Source organism: Helicoverpa armigera, chromosome 3, assembly GCF_030705265.1.
Source record: "Helicoverpa armigera isolate CAAS_96S chromosome 3, ASM3070526v1, whole genome shotgun sequence".
NCBI lineage: Eukaryota > Metazoa > Arthropoda > Insecta > Lepidoptera > Noctuidae > Helicoverpa > Helicoverpa armigera.
Genome location: NC_087122.1, coordinates 8,492,985 through 8,512,770, shown reverse-complemented (window position 1 = coordinate 8,512,770; position 19,786 = coordinate 8,492,985). Strand labels below are relative to the sequence as shown.

At 34.4% G+C, this 19,786-nt stretch overlaps 1 protein-coding gene and 1 long non-coding RNA gene across 2 annotated transcripts; one reads left to right on the top strand and one right to left on the bottom strand.

Moving 5' to 3' along the window:
• Window positions 1-1,477: 1,477 nt before the first annotated feature.
• LOC110375846 (dynein regulatory complex subunit 5) lies at window positions 1,478-4,378 on the bottom strand. The gene is made up of 6 exons (XM_021334121.3): window positions 3,999-4,378; window positions 3,695-3,862; window positions 3,052-3,607; window positions 2,844-2,971; window positions 2,490-2,631; window positions 1,478-2,235 (listed from the first exon to the last, which is right to left on the bottom strand). Exons 1-6 carry the CDS (start codon window positions 4,281-4,283, stop codon window positions 2,039-2,041), a joined length of 1,476 nt encoding a protein of 491 aa, XP_021189796.3. The 5' UTR covers window positions 4,284-4,378; the 3' UTR covers window positions 1,478-2,038.
• A 406-nt stretch (window positions 4,379-4,784) lies between these two features.
• LOC110375841 (uncharacterized) lies at window positions 4,785-18,840 on the top strand. Its single transcript, XR_002429506.3, has 3 exons — window positions 4,785-5,077; window positions 8,327-8,387; window positions 18,422-18,840. It is a non-coding gene; the product is annotated as an uncharacterized LOC110375841 (long non-coding RNA).
• The last annotated feature ends 946 nt before the right edge of the window (window positions 18,841-19,786 follow it).

The following is a 19,786-nucleotide window of genomic DNA, read 5'->3' as shown; positions in this document are numbered from 1 at the left end:
ATTCGCGCTCGCTACGATCGCGTATGTTCACTTGACAGTACCTTTCCTTCTAACTTGATTAAAGTACTTTTATATCCCAAAACTTAAAAAATTTCGCGCTCGCTACGCTCGCGACTTCACCTTGCACTGATGTTTATTATACAAGTTTAAGTACTTTAGTAACCCAATGCTCAAAAATTTTTGCGCTCGCTACGCTCGCGGGTGCTTTACTTTCCACTTGTTTTATTTTTTTCATCCTTTTCCGCCGAAATAACTCCTAGTTTCCGTATGAACTTTCTTATTCAAGATCTTCGAACTACTCATCACACAATCTTTAAATACATAGGGGGTGCTTGGGTCATGATTCCACCCGGACGATACTACTAAATGAGCTAGAGACGGCCCTAAATCAGTTATACGAAGAGCTGAATATTTTCTCGGTGCTGAAATATATCGGGTGTGTCGTTCATAATCACATTAAATGAAATGCGTTAATATACTGGTTGATATATGTCGATTAACACAAAGAAAAAAGTAAAATACGTAAAAATAAAAAAATGCATTTTTCAAACAAAGTAAATGGAATAAAAATGTGCGAAAATTAGAACACCATATAGAAGTCAGTCATTACAAACAGCTGAAATTCTCCCTTGAAAACTGACAGCTGTCAACTGATCAAAACATTCGATACTCCTAACTTTATCTCTGCTTTACACATGATGTTGTGAATTGTGAAAACGAAAAATGAGTCCTGTGGCTAAACCACTGAATGGATTATGTTATTTTTTTTACAATTCGCTATAGAATATCATGAAGTACATGTGATAGAATTTAATGTGATTATGAACGACACACCCGATATATTAGAAAACAATTTAACTGAAATTTATCCCACTACCGAAATAGTCTTGAGAATTCGAATAATAAAATAATAATATCGAAAAAGCAGTTTTTCGAGGCTTAAAACATGTTTAGGGAATTCGATGACACAAGATCGACTTTCAGCCCTTGCTATTCTTTCGATCGATAATGACGTTGCTCATTCATTCAATTACTCTGCTTTAATTAAAGATTTTAGTCTTAAGAAAAGTCGCAGCAAGCATGAGATCATTTTAATATTTGTTAATTTTGTGATTGTTTAAATATAAGCTGTAGTAATAATAAAATTTTATTAATTTGTTAAATTGAGCATTTTTCCTCAAACATGACGTTTAGCTAAATCGAAAGACCAGCTTACTCTCGCAACACATACTTTTCACGTAAGACAAAGGGCCTCGCATAGACCTGCCGCACGTAGCCTCGCAATGGCTAGGGCCGCCGCTGCGTGCACATTTATTTACCTTGTGTGTGGCGCGCGTATCTCAAGAAAACGACAGCCGCGCTCGCACTGTTTTGAGTTGTTTTGAGACAGCGCGTCTGTGAACACGCACACATAGACACCTATGTCTGCGTGACTCGAACGCGCTTTGTATGTAGATTGACTTCTGTACCTATGTATTTTGTGGTATGACGAATATAAAAGTTTATCAAATATTTGATAAAGAGGCCGGACTTCAGTTCAAACAAGGTCAAACAGGGTCAAGTTCTCATTAAAGTAATTACAGATAATTTAAAAAATAATAACTTAAAATGTAAATTATTCGAATTATGATAGATGTGTTCTGTGAGCATCTACATAATAACTATGTTTGCTTTTAAAACAACTCAGAATGAATGAGCACCATTTTTTAATGAATTAACCAAAGCAATTTTAATAATGCAAACCAAAAAATGATTAATTACAGCAGCAAACATCTTGATAAAAACACTATTACAGCACATCATTAAATGAATGCACCAGAAAGATTGTATAACCAGCTCTTCTAAAAGAAAACGAGTAAAAAAATATCAAAAAGGAACTACTACAGAATGTACAGAATAATACTACAATCGCATAATCACGTCTAATGCTTCAAGAATAAAAAGAAAAATAAAACTGTACAATGTAAAAAATACAAATAAAATAAAAACTACTTTTATAATACTTTTTAAGTGACTTGCATACGTCGTCCATATAAATCTAAACTTCGGGCACTCTCGAAGGATATCTCCCGGGAATATAATCGGGATTGTTCGGATTGTACTCCCAAATGAGATACTCAGGCTCGTTGAGGTAAAGTGGTGGAATGTCATCACTTGGCTCTATATCTTGGCCTACCAAGTTCTTGTTGCGATGAAGCAGTTCTTCAATCTTAGCTTGAGACGCTTCTGAGATTTCTAAACAAATAAAAGAAGGAAACCTTTAAACATCTATAAAATTCATTAATGGCCCTCCAATTTTATTATTAACCTTCAGGGAAATAAATGACCATACGTATAAAAAGTCTAAAATCACCACCTCAGCCACTAGCCTATAACTCTATAAAATATCGTCATAACTAGCCAAGCCCTTTTATCCTGAATTCTTAAAAAAAAAACACCTTTATAATATTACTTATGAAATGTGTCTAAATCATGGTTAAAACGCTTACTAGTTCTCCGCAGATCTATTCTGAGAATTTTCCTGTTTCGTTCAACAGCACGGACAAGTGTCGCCTCGGCATCGCCAGACAAATCGTTTGCAGCCATATCCAACCTCGTAAGGCCACGGTTTAAGCTGAGAAGGCCCGCCATCTAAACAAGCAGTAAAAACGCAGGTGTCAAACCAGAAAGCCATTATATGAAGAATCCAATCAATAATGTACGATGAAGACATTTTATGAAGTTACTTTATCACCTAATAAAAAGGGGAATTTTTTCACATGGTCCTAAAATGTACAAAAACAAGTAGTACAGTAGCAGGTAATACTCGTTAGTCAAATAATTCAGGGAACAAAAAAGTGCACCTTCTCAGCCGAAGCTCCGCTGAAACCGCAAGAATTAACGATTAAAGTTTGTGGTTTTTCCTTGCATCTGACAAAGGCTGCCGCGAACATGGTCGCACATTCTAGAGACATGGGGTTCAAGCTGAAATCTGCAAGGAGAAACTTTGATAAAACTTTTCTTTGTGGAAATACGTCATAAAATATTTATACAGAAGTCACAAGTCTTTACCTAGAAGCTCGATAGGTGCAGCTGGCTTCATCTGCAAGGCATAAGCGATACCTTGAATGCCTTCTTCCTTGAATCTGTTGTTAGCAATCCTCACTACTTTCACGTTTTTATGAATGAATATAAAACCACCGAGTGCCTTCATTCCGTAATCACCAATCTTACAATGATTAAAATCCAGTTCTTCAATGCTTTCCTTCTTGACAAGATTTTGAAGGATCAATTTTACTTTGGAACAGTCTAAATTGCTGCGATTGATACGGAATATTCGAAGGTGTCTCAAATCTTGTAGTCCACGGCAGAGGGATTCGCAATCAGCTAGCGAAAATTCAAAGTACCTTGTCAGATAATTATCTTGTAAGTCGTTTATCCCGAATACTAAGGATATTTCTCGTAAGTTATATAATTTGACCAGCACCGGCTCCATCGGGATATGGTCGTACACTTTGGGAACGCTGTAAGGACACGTATCTTCCACCGCGTCAGAAGGTAAGGGCGGCTTTGGTTGACGCACCATTTGTAGTTGATTAAGTCCCAAGAAGTAAATGTATGGACTAACCTACCAACAAGAAACCAAAAATTATGACTATAATCTATAATTACTTTCATGTGTGATTTTCACTGAATAGTAAAAATGGTTTATTACCAGTGTAGCAAGTTCGACAGCATCATCTTCTCTAAAGACGTCAGGATTAACAGACTCTAAATAGTCTTGCAAACAAGCTGACAGGAATTTGCCTTTCCAAAATATTGTCCCCATCTCTTTTCTCGATGGAAATTTTGAATAGAATGATCTCTTCCAATATTGCTCATCCTAAAATAAAATTATTGAATAAATCTTTTAACTAAATACATTATTCGATACAAAAGACACACTGTTTTCGAATCGTCACGTAAAGCCACTTCAAATGTTGGGTTCCAAATAGTATTAGTGGTTAATGGATCGTCACCTTTATGTAAGGTACGCTGAACTTCAATGGAATGTCCGCCGGGTACAGATCCATCAATATATCGATGTCCTTTTGAAGGATTTTCTCTAGAGGGTTGACTTTATCGAACATTTTGGATAAAACAATAGCTGCGTAGTAGGTTAGTGGTGCAGGAGTGATACCGGTATCCCACTCGAAGTCTTCAGCTACGATTTTGCGGGACGCCTCCGCGATGGAGTTTTTCATAGTCTTGGGTGTGGAGTACGCCACGTACGTATTCATATTCACAAGGTAAGGAATCTTCATGTTGAGGGCTTTTAACTCTCTTCAAGTAAAAGAAACGTTGTTATTTACGAAGGATATCTTCAATACTGGAAAGTGTCACTTTGGATTTATAATTTGACATATTTGTTTTATTTTTAATTTGGTTTTAGTTTTTAGTCAGAAAATAAAACCTCTTCGATTTTTGCTATTTAGGCAAAGTTATAATAATAATAACATTATAATTCAATGCTTTTGTTGAAATTGAGTTTTTGTAATTAAAAAGAGATACATACAAAAATATATTGGTATCTCTACAATACATATCTCAATAATGGCAAAATAAACTAACCCAATACATACATAGATAGATGTTTACAATGACGCACAATTTAACTACGCTATAGAACCTAATTAACTTACTGTACTACTTCATTTATTAATAGTACAAAGTTCACAAAACATAAATAAGAAGTCGGGTGTTTCCGTGTATCTTCGTGCAAGCTCGGACCAAAACAAAGTTGAGCGGAGCGCCCGCGCCGCATTCACTACTTAGTTCGTTACCGTGTCATATCATATTGTATTATCGACCGGCGTGCGCGACTCTATCATTGACAACACTATTTAAAATTAAATTATTAAAAACAAGTTTAAAATATCTCTCGATTAAAATTAAAATTGAAATATAAACATGGATTCTGACAGCAAAAATGCGTCCAAAACACGAAATTCAACACAAGTTATGAGCTACAACCCATGGAATTTGTTATTTAGCCCCAGAAATCGTACTAACAGTGAAACCAGTGTCGGTTCTAATATTTCTCAAAGTAGTCAACAAGGTAAGCAAGACTTTTGTTATTATGAATAGCATAAATGACCGTATATTTTGTGTCTTATTGATAACACGTGTAAAGTTTACCGCTACAATAACAGTAATTGAGACACAGAAGCCAAGTTATTGAAGTTTCTAAATTTAATGTTGATTTTTGTATCTTTTCGATACTAAAATCCATCACCAGAAAGCCACATGGGGACAAAAAAAGCTGTGTGGGATGGGCTTGACGTCGGAGGCACGTCAGGTACTACATTATGCATATAAAAGTAAGGTTAACAAGCGGAGAATGGAAACCGGTTGCCTTGTTTGTCAACTGTACCCAGATCAAAATGTACAGGACAATCTAAACAGCACACATATAATAATTCAAGGATTGATACTGGAAAAATAAGCGACATTTAATTTATGTAATACGTGTAACATTGCGAAGTTTGTTTTGGTTTTGGACTACTTTCTAATCTGGTCTATGAAGTTCAACAAGGTGATTATTTCAATGATAATGAGTTCTAGTTTCGATTGATAGTAATAGACACTCCATACGATGTTCAATTTTATATTTTTTGACAATGTTTAGATTTCTTTGTTGTCGTTAGGTTCATTTTGAAATTACAAAATGCATTATTCAAAACCTAACTAACATACCTACCTAGGTAACATTAAATGTTAATGGAGACATAAAATATCAATATGGAGATTAGCTTTCAAATGATCAATTTAAATATTGCGACATTTCATAGTTTTAACTTGCTCGTTGTGTTTTTGAAGATTCTTCAATTTTTTTATATCAATGAACACAAAGACTGTTTTCAACTTTTGTATACGCAGTTGTTTTTGTCCGAATGTTTGCTGCATATGGTAATGTCATGTGCTTCGTGACGTCATGATGGTATCCATTGGCACGTCGTTGTGCCAAGGTTCATGTAATTATATGATTATAATCCCCTCCTCCGTAGAATTTGCTATGCTACGTACTAAAGCTATTATTCCACGCACGAATTTACAATACTGTGCCAGCGAACTAATAATGACTTGAGATTATTTTTATCAATTAAGAATAATTTAAATGTTGTGAAACATGATTAAGATGTTTTTGTCATGCTATCACAGTTTGCCTTCCGCGTACGAAACCGTTCCAATGTATTTTGCATTTTTTGTTCAAACGATTCTGTTCTTTATGTTGCTAACTCAGAATCATTAAGTGCGTATTATATCTACATTTGTTCATTATTAATTATAATAATTGCCAGAAACTGGTTTCCAATAACAAAGATGATAATTGTATACATAGATGACAAAGTTACAGGAACTATTAAAAGGTCAACGGTCAAAATTCAAATTCTAAGAATAACTACAAAAGAAATTTAAAAAAATGGTGGCTGCAAAAAGCAATTAACACGTGCTTTGTTGAGACTTAAATTATTGTTTATAATTAATATTTCCTATTTATTATAAGTAGATATTCACAATCAGACAAGCTCTAGACGAAATACAGTGTTATTGCGTACAAAACTGTGATAAAACAAACGATAAACACTTATCTGTAACTGGCAGCTAGAGTAACATAAAATTCAATGTCACTCACGAAAATATCTAAACCCATAGGTAATAAAAGTTACAAGAGACCAAAGCGCATTTGCTTTGGTCTTCAAGATGTAATCAATGAACCACGAATTTCTTGGGACTCATTTGAATTGTAATACGCCACTGGTAATGTAAATATAGCTAGTGGCTAAGGACCGCATAATGAAGTTCAGCTATTTATAACGTTTTCACTTTTAAGTCAACCATCTGGACTTTGTAGTAGCTATTTTTCTCTTAAGCTAGAGCTAGCAAGATTTTTGTTAACCATTATAACTTTGAAAATAGTTTAAGAATCAAAGATCTACAGTTTTACAACAGCGGAAAATTGCGGAAAAAGAGATGTTGTTGATTATAAAGTTTAAAGATATACTGTTTTTTTCCTTGAAAACATTAACAAAGCTTCTATACGATATAAACACTGGCGCACATGAGATAAAAATGAAGAGAATAAACACGATCATTGACTGAACAAATTCTAAATATAAAGTAATACTCAGAGATGATGCGTCTGGAAGTCTAGAAATCATTGTCATAAATCAGTTCATTGTAATACTAGACATATTCAAAACAATAGTTTAGCAATTGGCGTTTACTGCATTCACAATGATAACACAAAAAACAGACGCTATGACATCATTTGATGATTACATTACTTTTTTAGATGATAATACTTTTGACCATGATGTAGCAAAACACGATTACAACGTTGGAACAAAATTTCATAAAGTAGATACCTTAGAGACCTTATAAGGCGGAACTTACGATTCTGTTCATTTAGTATAGGAAATGAGTAAGACGCATTTGCATAAACATTCGAGGCAAGAGCCAAGTGCAACGAAGCGAGAGTTTAGACAAGTGACTACGTGGCCGTTGTCAGGTAGGAAGTCGCAAGAATGGACATTTTGGATTAAAGTCTCGCTATCCTGCTTACACAGCAAGATTTTTAGAGTAGGGTTGGTTCCATGCAGTGGGAATGCATTGAGGTCTTTTATTATTTGTTCCGTGCTATGTGAATTGTGTCATTCGAGCATACAATGCTTAAGGATAGGTGTCTAGATTTGATTTTGGTTTGATTTGGTTGTACAGTGTCATCGATCGCTTTCACATGCAACGTGCAAAAACACATTTTTTTGATTACTTTGTGCTGTTTTGTGTCGCGTATTGCAGCTATGTGCGTCAATGCAATAAAGCATCAGATATAGAATCAGTTTATTTGCATTGAAATTTGAAATATGGACGGAATTTGTTTGACAAGGAATGGATGGATAATGCTTTTTTGACTTTTCTCAAAACCATTTTTTGGGTGTCTCGTATATATGACAAATGACAATTCTCGAAAAAGTAGGTCACAGGTAAAAATTCAGATATCCCTTTAAATGGAGTGAGTCGCTATGAAGTGACAATTGTTAACATACTAAGTGTTTCTGTATTGTAAACATAGTTCTAGAAGCTAGACATCCTCAGCCACAATGTATCTTCAACAACTCTTCTGATATCAATACTTACATTTTATTTACTTTCCATGCAGCACACATGACACAATATTTGCGTATTATATCAAAGAGATAAGTGTTGCTAATGAAACTGTTATTACAGGAGAGATTGCTACCTAAATCATGTTGAAATGATTATTTTTTCTGCGTATGATAATAACTGTGGTTTACCATTGCAGGTACTCAATTCGGGACACTACAGAGGCAAACGAGCAAAAACGAAGAATATCTGTGGATGATGTAAGCACATTTATATTTTTTTGTCTTTATTTTGATACGCAAGCAATGAGCATAGAGACTAGAATCGCTTAACCTTACTTTTGAGCATTTTGTTTTAACCCATGAACGATAAACAGAAGATGACGAACGTGCATCATGCGATTTTTTGCTTTAAAGTCCACCGTTTAAAACATCGTTACAACAGATCGTAGTTTCCTTACATCATTTATTTCACAGTGGGCCGGATTACGTAGGTCACAAATCAGCCGGAGCGCGATATTTTTGTTTCAATCTAAGATTAGATCAAAATATTTAGACGAGAGATAGGTGGAAAACTCCGGAATTGGAATGTCGCCAACCACCGAAACCGCTGACCAAATATGAAATGCATTCGTTATTAATAGATCATTTGCAGATACCATTCAGCATGAATGAAATGGATTGACCGGGCTATCAATCACTAGACATTATTTTTTAAATTATTTTTGGCCACGAAAATATTTAAGCGCATATTTGGATTGAAATACCAATCAAGGCTCTCTATGATTGCCTAACAAATGTATTAATTTAAAGATATCGAATGGAACACGCAAGATCTATGCAACTGTAACCTCCAAGGTGAAGAAATGGCTAACGATTTTTGTCGGTAGCCGAGCGTTTCAAATTAAATGATATCTTTTTAAAAAGATTGGTGGCGTCTTAGCGGATGACGAAGATAGATGCTCCTGTGTCCGCGGCTCGTTTGCTATCATTATCCTCAAGAGACTGCACTACTGCAGGATAAAGTTCTCAGTATCAGGTTTATCTGGTCTTTGCGACATAATCTTCATAAAGAGTCGGTAATATTAATTCAAACATGCTATCTTGCAATATTACTATTGTAAAAAACGATCACTATCAGATCATTTTTGAATCTGATCCTAAAACCGGCTCAAATATCTTGTGAAATGACAGAACAGATTTCTAGATATCGTGTATTAATATTTCTAAAATATGTGTTCACCGCGATCATCCGAGTAGAATTAATATTAAACAATATGGTAGATGAAAACGCGGCATCATGCGAGCCTATGTTCATACAGGCGGGTGCAGCGATGCGTATCGATAAAGTAATTATAACAAGAACACATAGCCTCTTTTACAAGCCGGTTAGCGTATTATGTAAACTACAACGAACAAGTTGACAACATTTTTGAGGTGCATTTAAGTTTACAAATATTTTTGGTGAGTTTTTTGTGTTGAATATAAACGTATTCGCGGATAATAACATTATGGCGAGAGAAACGTGGGATTGATGTTTCTGATATAAGTAGTCCACCTTTTTACTGGTGTATTATTTTAAATTGTTTATCCAATAAAAAAGTAAATAAATGCACTGTAATAGTGAATTTGTACATTCTAATTCATGCCTACTATTGTACCTGTACTTGAATAGTTTATTGAGGACACAGTATGAGTCAGCATTAAACGCATTTTGTTTCAGTTCAGACGTTTTGTTTCTCTTTTGTAATTATCATTATTTCTTTATTTAGTATCTCCACCTGTTAATGCTTTAGTTAATACAAATAGACCTTGTCTACATAAATCATTAACTGCCGTTAGTTAGTGTCCCATCCATTGTGTCTCGGAAATGGGCTGGGGATTAAATTAATATTAGCGTTGGCGATAATCCGTACCCAAACGACCGGAACGAAGGACTTCCTGACCTAAATATCAGTCACCTGCGTACCTCATAAATATTCCGTCTCAAAGTAAACCGTAAAGAAAAATCACAGATTGCAAAAGACGAGCTTATTAGCAATAATGGTAGGTCTCGAAGGTCGTCCAGTTACGGCGGAGGCATTTCTGCAGCTGATGTAGCTGTTTCATTTTACTATGGAGGTCTTGATATGTGTAAAGGAGACGCGGTTAGTCGTCGGTCCGCTTCCCCTCTCGCTGATGTCGAAACCTTCGGTTGCATGCGCCCGCGCTGGGCGCTGCGCCGTAGCATTGCCGACGGTGCGCAAACGCCGAACGAACAGTTGGACCACAACACACAAGGAATAGTGCTCTTGTTAAAAAGTGACAGTGAAATGCGACAAGCACGTGTCGTGAGGTAGCCGGTGACACAACCTGCGCTGACTCCTGACTTCGGTTAGTTCTCGTGTTATTAATAATTCTGTTTTTAAAACTTTTTTTCATGAATGCGCAGGATTGTATTTGAAAACAAAGAAACATGAGGTAATTACTGCTCGTGAGGATACATTATAACCGGTTTGGTGACGTTGGTTTAAGTAGACTGCGCCGGCTTGAAAATATATTCTCTTTGTTTGGTCATTTATAAAAGTTATCTCAAAATAGCAGCACGTGTGTGTTTGAATAACATGTTCATTTTCCTTCCTCAAAGTGTAGTGTAAAAATCTCCGATAATTAGGTATGTATTTGTGCTAAGTAGCTGTGACATTTTGTAGCATACCGGTTGTTGTAAATTGTTTTGTTTTAAACTGAAGCTGTGGCAATATTACACCGGTTCGTTACCACATATTCCACGGTACGGGTGTGTTGTGTATATCTCAAGGTAAAGTTGATTCAATTATGTACTTTATATACTTACTCGTACCTAGGTATTACGTTTGTCGTTCTTGGCACCATATCTTTATTACCTAGGCTATTAACTTTATGCCTGTAATATTAATTTCTAGATAAATAAATGAGCCAACTTTATAATTAGTTTCCTAATTTCCTCGAAGTCTAATAAAAATACCTAATATAACGAAAGTCAATAAATCTCGACTAGGGATATATTTGAGGCAGGACTGTGTACTCAATTATAAGTTTGAAAATCCCATTTACAAAACACTGAATAAAATATTTAATTGAACGTCAAACTGAAATGCTCGCAATCGAGTGGGAGATTATTAAGATATCTAAAGTTTGAATAAATGTGCTTTTGATATTAAATTATAAAATTCAAAGGCCGTGAATGATCAATCAATCAATAATCTTCATTTGTGAATACAGATAAAAATACCTACTCAGTACTCAGTACGAATCTCAGGCTAAACTTGCTTCATAAAGTTTTTCCTTTAGAAGTAATTTTTACCTCAAGTCAATTAGTTGAAAACTTAGTAATTCCCTTAAAATAAACAGCCGTAGAATGTGTGTGCACAAGTCGTTGACCTATATGCCTCAAATTGAACTGACTACATTGCTATTTCAAGTTACCAAAACCAGACAGGACCTAAAAAGTTAGCACATTTATTTTTAGTTGATTCTAACTTATGTCTATAATCAGACTGTGCAGTGGATTCTAAATAAACAGCTTGTTTAAAATAGCCAAACCGAATTGTACAATGATCACTGAAATCACTAATGCAAGGTATTCTCTTAAAGATTTACTAAGTCGCATTAAAAACCTAGGTAGGTCTTAAAAATACTTCATAAATCTGGCTTTATTAGGTACACCTAGTGAATTCTAGTAAGCGTACCTACCATCAAAAATTCGATCACTGCAATATATTGATCAATCAATCATTTCGATCTATCTATCGAGTCTTCTTTGAAATGCATCTTAATTGATACCTACTTGCTCAATCCAGTACGCAATTTTTAATCTAATGCGTTCCTTTCATGAAATAGCTGGAAAAAATCTAGTGATTCTATCACTAGCAAAAATAAGGAGTGCATTCACCTGATGTTAATGTTCCTGTCATTCAAAAATCAATTTAAGCAACTCATTGATGCTCTTGCTTATCTTTTATCGCAAACGATTTCATCTTCAGCTATCACTACAGTATAATAAAATGAATTGCTTTTTTCACCAGCTCTAAAATAAAGCGAAACAAAAGAATTTAAACAAAAAGAAGACATATTAATTGCATAACTATGACCTTAAACTCACAACCTCTATGCTCAATGGCCTCAACGCACTCAAGCAAATGGACCTGTCACATAGTGAAGAGACATCATACGTCATACCTTAATAGTATCCGCACATTGCAGACTAAACAGTCATTAAACATCCTTGGCAGTCGTTACGGGTAGTCAGAAGCCAGTAAGTCGGACACCAGTCTAACCAAGGGTATTGGGTTGCGCGGGGAACTGGGTTAACGGAGCTGACCGATCTGACCGATAGGGCAGTCGCTCCCTTAACACTAAAGCACCGGTGGTAGGTTAAAGCGCTGGTACTTTTTGAGCCCAAACAAACTATCGGCAGACTAAAAGTTTGCAGTGTACGGGTATCTAAATGTTTGAGTACCTATTTGAGTAGGTAGGTACGTAGGTTCTCAGCAGTTGAACCTTCACAGGTAAATAAAATACGACATCGAAGGTCATATCGAATGAAATAGAAATGTAAAGTATGTTGTAACTTGGCAATGGATCATGTGTGAGATTTATTGGTAAGAACAAGGTTGTTTTAAAGCCAAGGTTTGTTATGGAAATATGTCGTTTGATATTTGAATTTAATCGATTTCATAGCGTAACCGACTTCTGTGTGACTGTTGAAAGTTCTTTTTAGTTCCAAGTTTCCCAACTTTGTGGGTGAAGGAAACTGATATGTGTGAGTTCGTCTTTACATCAGTTCCAACAAGTAAATAGAAATGAAAGATATTTTTAATGAAATGAATCTTTGCTACTCTAAAATATTGCATACATAGAAAATTTTCAGTTAATTGAATGATTGTTTTTCTTTAAAAACGTGTTGTATTAAGTCAAAAGTATGTATAAAGAAATGTATGTGCCGTTATGGAGATTTTTTTGTAAAATGTGGGCAATTCTTATGAGTATTTCGTTACACATGTAACAATGCGCGATAATAATGTGTACGCAATTTAGTACAGTGACCGAGTTTAAACAATTGCAGTGCAAACATCATGATTGTAACTAATATGTTATCTTAATAATAATAGCAACAATCCTTCAAAGTATTTAATGTTTGTGCAATTATAGAAATTACGTAAATATGCAAACATTGTTTTTTCTTTTGCTGAAAAATAACTCAAGAATGAAGGCCACTAACTTTATATGCATGAGTATACTCGTTCTTACCTGTTAGGTATGTACTTGTATGATTTTAATCACGACAGCAAGTCTCGACTAGCTCGATTTCAATAGATATTTTTTTTCTTCTCATACACTTTTGCAATTTTTATCAATAACATTGATATTGAAATGACGTATAATTTGCGGTAGATTAAGGACAAGTTAAAGAGATAACAATTCAAAGTTATCTCACGTAAAATACTAGACGGTTGATAACACTTACAAACATTACAAAATCCGGCATGAAAAAAAAATTTGGTACTTTTTTGAGACCAAAAGACTGCTCAATATTATTTTTTCTTTAGATGCCTTAAGTATTGTTCAGTCAGTTGTTCCAAGTTTTTTATATTTACCTTGTAGATAAAAGACAATTGTTGTTTAAACAATTCCTTTTTACACCGCAGTAAATGCGATACCACAGGCTTTTGACCGCTGATAACAGTACAAATAACACGTAATCAACTTAAACAATACTTAAGTGATCAACTTTTATTGATAAGTTTCTGTTACACTTTGTAACATAATGAAAAATAACTAATTTCATAAGCACCCATAAAAAATATTAGTCAGACCTCAAGACGAATCTAAGTAAACATATGGTAAGATCCCACAATATAAAAAATATTTTGTTACAGAAAAGCTCTCAGACTCAATTTGCACGTAAGAAATTTTAACAAAGAGGCAATGAACCTACTCAACTTTTAACGAGAATAATCCAATTGCAGTTCAGTTCAATTACATACCTATATCGTTAATCTAAACTTAATGACAAACAATCGTTAATCTGTAAACGAATATGAACTTTCAAATAGACAATTGTGTCTATTTGAAAGTTTTTATGCACACTACTTACTTACATGCAATTACTCGATAGCGAATTAAAGTATCAAGAACATTCTTTCGATTTTATTGCTTGCTGTAATATCGAAAAAAATATTAAATTAATTAAAGTTAATAATAAACAGATTTGTTGTAAGCTCTTTATAAGACAAAACAACAAACGACAAAAAAATACGATTCGTAAAGTCTCTAACAAATGATATTTACAGCGACCTTTCAAGTTTTGCTACGGATCGCAAACTGGGTGAACCACCGAGCTAAAGGTTAAGACACTTTTCTACGAACAAAAAGTTTAACTAATAATAATACCGAAGTGTTACTTAACAACGTCTATTCTCTGTTCAATGAACTTGTTCAATTGGAGGACAATTTATTACTTAATAGAATTGGCTCCAGTCCACTCCTCAAGCCTCTGACCTGAGCCTGTGATCGATGACCGGTACAGAAATATAATATTCTTTGGCAAATATTCTATCGTATCTGATTGACTGTTTCGAGAATAATAATAATAGGTAGGTATGGTTTATTTGGTATTTTCTTTTCTTTGTTCGTCATTGAATCGACATTCGTAAGGATGAATTTGTTATGCTTATTGGTAATGCATACTTTATCTTTTCCGCCTCATTAACGTTGTAATAAAATTATTGTTCACTCTATTTTCGATAAGATGTTATAAAAAATGAGTAGCATATTAAATAAAGGTTTAGTTGTATAAACGTCAATATATTGCAACAAAGATCGGATCCTTTCTAAAATTGCCACATGTTCGTTCATGTGACGCGTGACTTTGTTGAAGACAACATCTATGTTCGTAGATCGCTCTAGTATCGTTATATTAGTTGTACAAATTTAGAGGTACCTAAATATTATAGGAGATTCTTTGGCACTAGAAGCTGTCTCATCGGAACGCCATTTTACTTTCAATAAATGTATCACGACGACAGTCATTGCCTTATGATGTCTTAAAATTTTGATTCAAATAGCTACATATAAATAATTTTAAAGCATTTGTTGGTTTCCCGGTCTCGAAATTCCTTGTTCCTTAAATAGATTTTCCCAAAAATCTACTGCAGCAAATTCGGGGTACTTAAATTGTTATTTTATGCACGTTCCGCCTCGTCACTGCCTATATTTTCCGGGATTGGCAGGGTCCACCTGCTTACTGAACTATAATATTAACATCGATGATGGTGCTACTTTCCTAGCATTATTCTTTACGAAAATATTGAATTTTGCCTACCATGATAAAAAAATATGTTTCTGCAAGTAGTCCTTAAATTGAGAACAACAAGGTTCCAGTATTGGTTTATCATTATCGGGGTCTTGAAAAAGAAATGGGTTTCCACAAAGCTTATATTTAACTATCGAATATTGGTCCCTAAGAGCCGATTTACTCGCTTAATTAACCATTTCGCCGAAATTAAGCTATTCTCGCAACCGCCTGTTTACCTTTCATGTCGATAGCGATAAAACGATCGCAGTAATTCAATGATCTGAAATACAAAATTAACAAACTTTGTTTAGGATTATCAGATATGTACGTATATTTAGAATTGCAATAGGCGTTTAAAAAGGTTTAAAAATCTAGGTTGTTAAAAAGAACAATCCAAAAATATGTACAACTTTTTTCAGAAACATATTGTGAAAACACCAACTATCAAAAGACCTTTGAATTGATCCGTGTAGGTTCATATTCCAGTCCTGAAAATATCAGTTAAGGATATCCTTTTCAGATATTTACAGCTATCTGAATTGAGATAAGTAAACCGTTTTTGATAAAATAATCTCTTAATGAATTTTGATCGATAGACGAGTATACTTTATCGGCATAGCAATAAAAATCTTATCAATGCACGTTTCAATGTTTCAGTAATGCAGGATATGGTAGAAATTTCTCGTGTAATATATGACACGGCTTAAAATGACGTAGCCATTAATCTCGTTTTTAATCTTCGATTGGAAAATCCAAAAACAAGATAAAAATAAGTTGTCAGGAACGGCTAATTTTTCTTTCAGACTTTTCAATAAAATATAATTCTGAGATTCTAAATTATCATATCAATGGTAAGTACACTTCATTCAGATGCTAAACTGGTTTTGCCCTCCGACTTGGCACGTCGAGTTTTTACAAGTCATACTGAGAAAGTAAATCATCTCATCATTCATTGAGATTTGTCTGAATCATCTGTTTTTGTACATTTTCAAGTTCAACCAATGTATTTATCTTCTTACAAATATTTTCGATAATTTTCGTCAGTTTCATATTTGGGTCTACTTTAACGAATTTTTATTTCTCAAATAGTTAAAAAACTGTAATTTCATTGTTTTGAAACTACTAAGCATACGTTTCTTAAACGCAGTGAAGATCACAAAGAGATCCATTTTGATTCCAATGACATCTTACTATGGAATATTGTAGAAAAACTTGAAGCCTAAATTGGAACATTTGTACTGAAGATAATTTGGTAGGTAGGTATGTAACATCTATAAATAATGCCTACTCAATTGGCCCGGGTTATCAGCAAATAGATAACCTGTATCTTCGTATATTTATACTTATGATTATATAGCAAAGAGTTTTGTAAATACTAAAACGTGCCCAGAGATAAGTTGGATATCAGTGTTGTGAAGTACGAATATTCACACGAGATAGGCTTTGTGGGAGAAATATAAAATATCCAGACGTATTTCACATTATAATTTCTGATTATTCGCTTATAAATTAACCTGGTAATTGAGGTCAGATAGGAAATCACTCCTTGTAAAACACTGGTACCACGCTGCATCTGTTTAGACTGGTAGCCAAACCTAACATGGTTGGGAAAAGCCTAGGTAAATGATGATGTTAGCTCATGAAGGGGCATCCATCCTTAAAGAAATTTCGTGTTATTACAGTGTCTATCAAAATCAACTGTAAGCTGATCTAAATGGCGACAAAATTCGTAGTATTCTAAAATGTAAAAGGCAGTTATTTGGCTCTTTGTAATACGAAATCACTTAAGTCCTAACTCGTAATCCAGTAAAGGGTCTGGACGCTGAACTTTTTAGTTTAAATCGCATCAACATCTTTCAGCTAGTTGATCCTAAAACATTTTAGGCATCCCTGGAATTGGGACACTAGAACAATTCGAGTTAATAAAACCTGAAATAACTGTTCAGTAATTTAAACTTGAAATTGACAGAATTTTACCTATATCAATTTTAATTCGACGCAGGAATGACACCAGGTGTTTAAAACCTGAAATTCGGAGCCATATATTCTAGCCGCGGTCACGTCGTTTAAGGGTGACCATCCTGCGTAAATCAGTTCATACTCTTCTATCTATTACAAATAATAACAAAATGAATCGTCTATTTTTGCCTTCATCGTATTAGGTAGACTTTATCCTGAGGATTATACTGTAATTCATGGAGATAATAACTATTTCTGTGCTAAATAACGCGTATCGGATTATTGTTAAGCCGGTATTCAAATGTAATACAAATTCGGTGTTATCTAGATAGAACAGATGTATAAACAAAAGTTGTCGAATGGAGTCTCGTTATTTGGATTAGCGGCTTTAGATATATTTTTGGTAGACTAGACTGTATCTGTATCAATAGACCTAATATTATATTTCTATCACGCTCTCAATCTGATAAAACCGTAGTTTTCTATTATCACATTTTTATCAGTTAATCTTTTATAGATTAATTTTGAAATGTAAACAGTACATAATCATAGTTCCATCTATGATAACTTAAATTTGATCAAAGTACAACGATTTGCGGCTCGTATTTTACGGACTTATGTACCTATTGACATGAAAAATATAGATGAATAAATGGTTTTAGGAAAATTATCACCGATCCTAAGCCAAGCCCGCAGGCACCTTCAATTACGGAGTGTGAATTTTTATATTCCGTTGTTTTATTTAATTAGTTACTGCCTCCTATGTTTATCATGAAGAATACGTAATAATCATTTTTTTTTAATCCATCATAAGGTTACTTCCACCGTGTAATGAAAATGCTATTTATGTTTACTGTGATTGGTCATACTCATTCTGCGGAAACAACAACTGCAGTAATGCATTAAAATTATTTGTTTAACCAATATCAAATAAAATAATTTAGGTACAAACGAAATATGCGGTTTTTTGCTATTAAAACGGACTTTACCTCTATTAACAAAAACCTTTTTCTTGTTACAGGTGGCGTTCTTAAGTGCACGCAATCCGAGAGCGGAGTCTTCGTCCGGGGAACTTGAAACTTTAGCTGTTACGTTTACTTGATATTGCATTATAATTATGTGTTGGCAAACGCCTAGGCCGTACGTCTTAGCGTAGATAATGTTGGAACACGTAGCACTCCTCCCGGCCTGGTTTCTCATGGCGTGGCTGGGAGCCTGCCTTCTCTTCAGCCCTTTCGCAATATTCTTCGTAATGTGCTTACCGCAATTACCACTTTTAGTCGTAAGAAGGGCATGCCATATACCATTCGAGTATATTTGAACACTGAATGGGAGAAATGTGTGTGATAGTCATGTATTTTAGGGTATGAATATTCATAAGTTTGTATAAAGTGTAAATATTTTATAATGAATACATTTTTATTTTATGAAGCATCTTTATTTGTAGTTTGTTTTATTTTTGACTACTCCTATGTTAGCACAATTGGTAAGTTTTACTTAGTTTGAGTAAAACGACCAGACTAGCAAGACCAAGACATATTTCTATGACACAACAACCATTTAAATTGGCAACACACTTATTCCGTGCTTATTCCTGAACTTACCTCACTAATGAACTTCAATTGGAGTTATAATAGTAACATTGATGGCTGTCTGTGCAATAGCGTGTCATGGAGTTAATAATAAAGAGCTTTATTGAAATGACCGGCCATGACTCAATACTGTTCCAGATGCTTGCTGTATTACATCGTAAAACAGCTTTATTGGCACTAGCCTTGTAACCTGACTTCGGTCTGATATATTTGAAATACAATACAATACATCGTATAATATCAAATCATCTCCCACATAGGAAGTGATTTATTTTGAAATTGAAACAGCTCCTAAGTATGTTGTACGTTTTCATATTACATGCTTTAAATCCTCAGATACACAAACAAAATAATTCCCAATCAAATGCTATAAGCAGTGCTGGGTAATGCAAATATTATTTATGGCAAATGCATTCTCAAGAAACTCACAGCTGCAATGCAAAATTAATTCAATGACTAACAATGCAGCTTGTCTGACCTTGTCATAACCACTGAAGTAAGTACAAAAGACAGCCTAAGATACACGTGTTACCAGTTACAAGAAACTCATTTCTAGAAGTTTACATAACACAAATAATAACAAACACAGCGATTTCCAATCGGTCTCAGCAAATAGGTTACTAGGCCTACATAAATACATTGTTATAGTTTTTTTGTCATAGCAGTTTTTGCGCTCGGGCCCTTTAAGTTGGCCTAAGCTAATAGAAATGTTTGGTTTCGGAATTCCCGAGACTTGACGAGCGATGCAAATAAGATTATGGTAACCCTTGATGGTTTCACACTTATAAGGTTTA